Here is a 5,528-nt window from a genome sequence, read left to right as displayed (position 1 = left end):
ATAATCACTTTTCATGCTAGCTTAGAATAATATTATTAAAAAAAAAAAAAAAAAGAAAAAAAGAGGGGGGAGAGAGAAAGAAAGGGGGGAAAACTCCGAGAGGGAGAGGAGCGAGGGAGCAGAGCTTTACCACTGTATTATGTGGGATCTGGCGGCTGCGGGGGGTGGGGGGGAAGCAGGGAGATCCCAAACCGGCGGCCGAGGGGGGTGGGGGTGGGAGAGCCGCGGCCGCTGCGAGCGCTGCAGATAGGAGACAAAAGAGGCACAAAGTTACTCTCGCAAGTTGGACTTACAAAAAGGAGGCGGCCGGCGGGGAAAGCCGCCCGCGCTCGGGCTCTCGAGACTTTTGGGGTTGGGTTTTTTTCCTCTCTTTTTCTTCGCTCTTCGCCTTCTTTTTCCTCGGCTGCCGGGGCCGCCGATGGCCGCGTCCCCCCGCTCCCGGCCGTGACGCCCTCCCGGGCGCCGGTGCCGGTGCCGCATGCCGGGCGCTGCCCGCGCCGCTCCCCTCTATGCGGCCGTAGCGTGCGCGGCGGGCCAGGGCTCACCATGTCGATGCTCCCGACTTTTGGCTTCACCCAAGAGCAAGTGGCCTGCGTCTGCGAGGTGCTCCAGCAAGGAGGCAACATCGAGCGGCTGGGGCGGTTCCTCTGGTCCCTCCCTGCCTGCGAGCACCTCCACAAGAACGAGAGCGTCCTGAAGGCCAAGGCGGTGGTGGCCTTCCACCGGGGCAACTTCCGAGAGCTCTACAAGATCCTGGAGAGCCACCAGTTCTCGGCGCACAACCACCCCAAGCTGCAGCAGCTCTGGCTGAAGGCGCACTACATCGAGGCGGAGAAGCTGCGGGGGCGACCCCTAGGGGCGGTGGGCAAGTACCGGGTGCGCCGCAAGTTCCCGCTGCCCCGCTCCATCTGGGACGGCGAGGAGACCAGCTACTGCTTCAAGGAGAAGAGCCGTAGCGTCCTCCGGGAGTGGTACGCCCACAACCCTTACCCGTCCCCCCGCGAGAAGAGGGAGCTGGCCGAGGCCACCGGCCTCACCACCACCCAGGTCAGCAACTGGTTCAAGAACCGCCGGCAGCGCGACCGAGCGGCCGAAGCCAAGGAAAGGTACGGCTCCCCCGCCTCCCGCGGCTCCCCTTTGCCCCAGCCCCGGCGAGGGCCGGGCTTTCCGGGGTCGAGACACCCGGGGAAGCAGAGGCAAGAGAGGTGGGCTCTCATCCGTCTGCCAAAGCAGCCCCGGGAGTGGCGGCCGGGACCCATTCCCCGCCGGGACCCCACTCCCCGCACTGCCGGTGCGGCTGCCCCGGCGCTGCTCCTTCTGCTCCTTCGGGCCCCGGCGCTGCTCCTTCTGCTTCTTCGGGCCCCGGGGCAGCTCCTTCTGCTCCTTCTGCCCCCGGGGCAGCTTCTTCTCCGGCGGCTGCTCCCGGTGAAACGGCGCGGGGTGGCTCCCCGCCGCATCCCGGCGTGCGGGACAGGAGGTACCGGTGCGGATCTGCAGCCCGGCGAGGCTGAGGGCGAGAGCTCGACGCCCCACACCTCTCGGAGCGTGCCCTTGTGGGTGTACCCCAGTGCAGAGAGGCGAAGCTGAGTGGGTCTGAACGCGGTAAACGGTGGTTTGCAAACTGTGCTGCTGCCGTCGGCTCCCGGCAGGAGTCCTGGGCAGGGGCTGAGCGGAGCAACCTCTTACCTCGCTCATTAAATCGCAATTCGTATTCTCTACCCAGCAAGGTGCTCATGAATGCTTGGTAATAGATGTATGTTCTTAGATTGACCGTGATTCTGAAACTGTGTCTTACTCGCTAAATGGAGTAAAGGGACCATTAATTGCGGGGTAGGGTTTAATACCTACATCTTTGGGTATTCAGAGTGACTTTTCCATCAGCCGTGCCTGTGCCTTAGGAAGACGGTTTGTAGAAGCAAAAAGTGTCCTCTAACTGCACAGTGGCTCCTAGCTACTTCGCTGAATTGTCCGGTTCATACGGATTTGATTGCAAGGCCTGCGCGGTTAATTAACGGAGTAGAAATATCCCGTAGATCCATGCCTCCGAAGAGACTCCTTTTTCACTGTTCTGCCTAATGTATTTTGGAAATGGCAAGCGCTGCGATCGTTCAGCTGTGCAGCCCGGCAGGTTCGGACTCTTCACAGATTCGGTCCATACATTTCCCGAAACGGTGCTAGAGCTTTAATTTTCCTTCAAATCCCTGCAAGTGTTAGTTTTACGAGATGCTAGGGATCCTTTTTACCCCTGATAGCGAGGGCTCGCCTTCAAATATCCAAAAGAAATTAAGCTTACACTTATTCTATCCTTTTTCCCCCCTATGGATCAAATTCTAAAGGTCTCCAGAGACAAATAAGATTTTTTGACGTTGAAAAATGCACTCCACCTAATATTACACTCCAGGCATTGGAAAACAGGCCGTTCGTGGGATTGCCATTCACTCAAACAAATTTGTTCAAACCGTGCTTTCTTGTCTATTTTTAATTTTTTTGGCATAAAAAGTCTCCAGCCACATCCTGCAGCCCTTGTTGAGGAAAACCCGTTAGCGCAACCATTTCACTTCCCTCTACCAAATCCTGCGGGATAGGGCCACTCTGCCAGTTAGTGCTTTTCAAAACTTCCGCAGTAGCTTTCAAATAGATGTGCAACGCCTTCAGTATTTCAGGCAGGGCTGTGTCTAAAGCGTTTCTACGAGGGCTATGTCTAAAATCGGCGTTAGCATTAACCGCCCCCACCCCATCCTGTCCCTCTCATTTCGAAAAGAAAAAAAAAAAAAAAAAAAAAAACCAAAACAAACCAAAAAAATCCAAAACCAAAAAACATATGTATATATATCTGCAAGGGCTTGGCCAGTCTCCAGCGATTTCTTGGTATTTACCCGGTGATGAATTTTGAAATTATGTCCTGCCTTTCCGAGCTGCCGGAGCCGCCCGGGAAGGGATGCAGGGATAGCAGCGGGCGTGCGGAGCCCTTCCAGGGAGGGCAGGGGAAATAAGGGAGTTAACTCTGTTTGCTTGCTTTATCTTCCATATTGGGCTATGTTTCGAGCTTTAAGCTCAGGGCGAGGGGGAAAAAAAAAAACACACACAAAACAACTCGTCCAGTTACTTAAGCAAAAGTCTTTTCGGCTTGATGTGAGCCTGGGAGGCCGTGCTGCTGCAATCCTGTTACAACTCGCCGTGCTTTGGCCCTCCCAAGAGAAATCGCGGCTGAAGTCCTCTTCAGCTCCAGGAGCAGTTTTAAAGTTAAAAAGTCTCTTTTTTAAAAAAAAATTTCATGTCTTTCTCCCCCCTCTTTCCTCCCCCCTGCCCCCCTTTTCCGCTGTGCAAGCGCTTTGGACGCAGAAAATGACGTTTTGGCAAAGTGACACTTTCCGCTGGGCTAGTGGGAGACTCTGTTTACAAGCTCAGCGGACCTTAGACCTTTGTGCCAGATGAAGAGGCCTTGGAGGTTTGCAGAGTTTGTAAACCTACTGTTTCTGCACCCCCCTCCGCTCGGTCCCGGCTCCCCGCCGCCCCCGCTCCCGCGGTGCGCGCCCCGGAGCGGCGGCCACACGGTGATTTCCCTCCCTCTTTTGTGTTTCCTATAGGGAAAACAACGAGAATTCCAACTCCAACAGCCACAACCCGCTCTCGGCGTCAATGAACGGGAATAAGACAGTTTTGGGGAGCTCAGAGGACGAGAAGACGCCGTCAGGGACCCCGGATCACACCTCCTCCAGCCCCGCGCTGCTGCTCAGCTCCAACCCCGGGCTGCAGCCCCTGCATGGCCTGGGACACCCCCAGGGCCCCAGCGCTATCCCCGTGCCCAGCGCCGACCCCATGCACCACCACAGCTTGCAGGACTCCATCCTCAACCCCATGTCATCTAACCTGGTCGATCTGGGCTCTTAAAACCGTGTACACGCTCCCTCCTTCGCACTAGCCCTCCTTTACTCTATTTTTTTTTTTTCCATTTTGGTTTTTTTTTTTTTTTCCTTAATCTTACCAGAGACTTTGAAAGTGATGACAAACTCCTTAGTGGATGTGTTGTGCCTTTTGGCAGCAGACTGGCTGCAGGTTTGGAGGGTATCGGAGTCGGCTGTGGGCAGTAATGTCGTGCAAAGCCTTAAGGGTTGCTGAAAGGTAGTCTCAGGCGTGTAAGGACTGTTGTACGGGAGCTGTGATTTCCACGGCTGTCTGTAAGGCAGTTAGGTGTTGCAGCTCTTTCCAGCCTTAACTTCACGAATATCTCGGTGGTGTCACTCGATCGGCCGGTTTGTGTGGGAAGAGGCACATTGTAATCTCTTTTTTTTCCGGGTGGTGGGGAGGAAAAGGGAGCTCAAGGCTGTTGTTTCCATGCCTGTTAGGAAGTTACACATCGCTCCCGTTATTCTATTGTAGTTATGTATCCGTGGCAGGTGTACGATGTACAATTTCAACTAAGAATACAGAAGTTGTAGTCAAGTTATAGCAGCGACATGCGCTCTAGGCAGACTCTGTAACCTTCTTGTAGCTGATGCTATGCAGAAAGGCGGCTTCTTTGGCCTTGTCCATGTGGTGCTTTCGCCATTTGCTGAGTGGGAAAGGAAGTGTTGGCCCGGCTCCGGCCTCAGAGGAAGGCAGGAGAAGGTTCTCCTAGCGGAACGAGGGCAGGAGCGGGCTCTAAAAAAGAAGGGCAATTGCTGCTCAAGTTTAGACCTAAACGACAGTATCAACCGCAAGTCACTCACCTTAGTTTTGTTTATTGTTTATATTATGTGAATACATTCTTTGGAAAATATTTCTGCTTTTATTTTATAATAAAATTTAGAAATCTAACTTCGGCGTGAGGTTGGTTCACTCGCCCGCAGGCTGTTTTCGGGCTCAGCCCTGAGCGGAGCAGAACAGGGGGCCCGGCAGCCGGGGCTGCCTGAGCTGGGATGCGGGATTCACCCCCCCCCCCCTTGTTCGGGATGCCCCTCGGAACAATGCGGGTTCTTCCATTACGGTGAAAGAACCTGTGCCGGGGGAAGCAGCGGGTGGTGCCTTGCGGGAGCATGGAGGGATGGAGACAGGGAAGGACAGGGGGTCCGGGCTCTGTGGGGATTGGGGAAATCGCCCTCCTTCTCTCCCGACGGCACCCCCGGGCAAGCTGCCGGCTTTTCCACCCCGGTGTCCACTGGCCCCGGCAGAAAGGGTCCCGTCCCCCTCCGATTCCCTTGCCCCAGGGACCGGAGCTCAAGCTGAGCGTGGCCGGACCCTGCTCTAGGGCTGGGCAGCAAACGTATTTCCAGCGCCCGTGGAGGTGATGCCCGAATGCCGGGAATGGGATTTCTCTATTCCTCTCCTTTTTCTTTCTTTTATTCCACACTCCCCCCCTGCTCCCTTTTCCGTAAGCAGGGTTGGCAAAAGAGACAGAGAAGTTTCTTGCAAGTTTACTTTATTAAAAGATAAGAGCTCAGGGTATTATCATTACAGTTTGCACCCTTGCTACCACCCCCCTGCCAGAAGCTGAATGTGATATATCATCTGCTTAAAATGTTCCTCAGAGCATGCAAGGGGTTTTATAG

At 54.9% G+C, this 5,528-nt stretch overlaps 1 protein-coding gene across 1 annotated transcript; it reads left to right on the top strand.

Annotated features, from left to right (window-relative positions):
• The first annotated feature begins 215 nt into the window (after window positions 1-215).
• SIX2 (SIX homeobox 2) lies at window positions 216-4,757 on the top strand. The gene is made up of 2 exons (XM_009559495.2): window positions 216-1,106; window positions 3,588-4,757. Exons 1-2 carry the CDS (start codon window positions 547-549, stop codon window positions 3,889-3,891), a joined length of 864 nt encoding a protein of 287 aa, XP_009557790.2. The 5' UTR covers window positions 216-546; the 3' UTR covers window positions 3,892-4,757.
• The last annotated feature ends 771 nt before the right edge of the window (window positions 4,758-5,528 follow it).

This window comes from Cuculus canorus, chromosome 3, assembly GCF_017976375.1.
Source record: "Cuculus canorus isolate bCucCan1 chromosome 3, bCucCan1.pri, whole genome shotgun sequence".
Lineage (NCBI taxonomy): Eukaryota > Metazoa > Chordata > Aves > Cuculiformes > Cuculidae > Cuculus > Cuculus canorus.
Note: the sequence above shows the minus strand (reverse complement) of the source record. Positions and strands in the feature narration are given on the sequence as shown.

Coding starts and splice junctions, on each gene's coding strand:
- SIX2 (XM_009559495.2), top strand. CDS start 547: ATGTCGATGCTCCCGACTTTTGGCTTCACCCAAGAGCAAGTGGCCTGC. Junction 1,107..3,587: donor GCGGCCGAAGCCAAGGAAAG/GTACGGCTCCCC, acceptor TGTTTCCTATAG/GGAAAACAACGAGAATTCCA.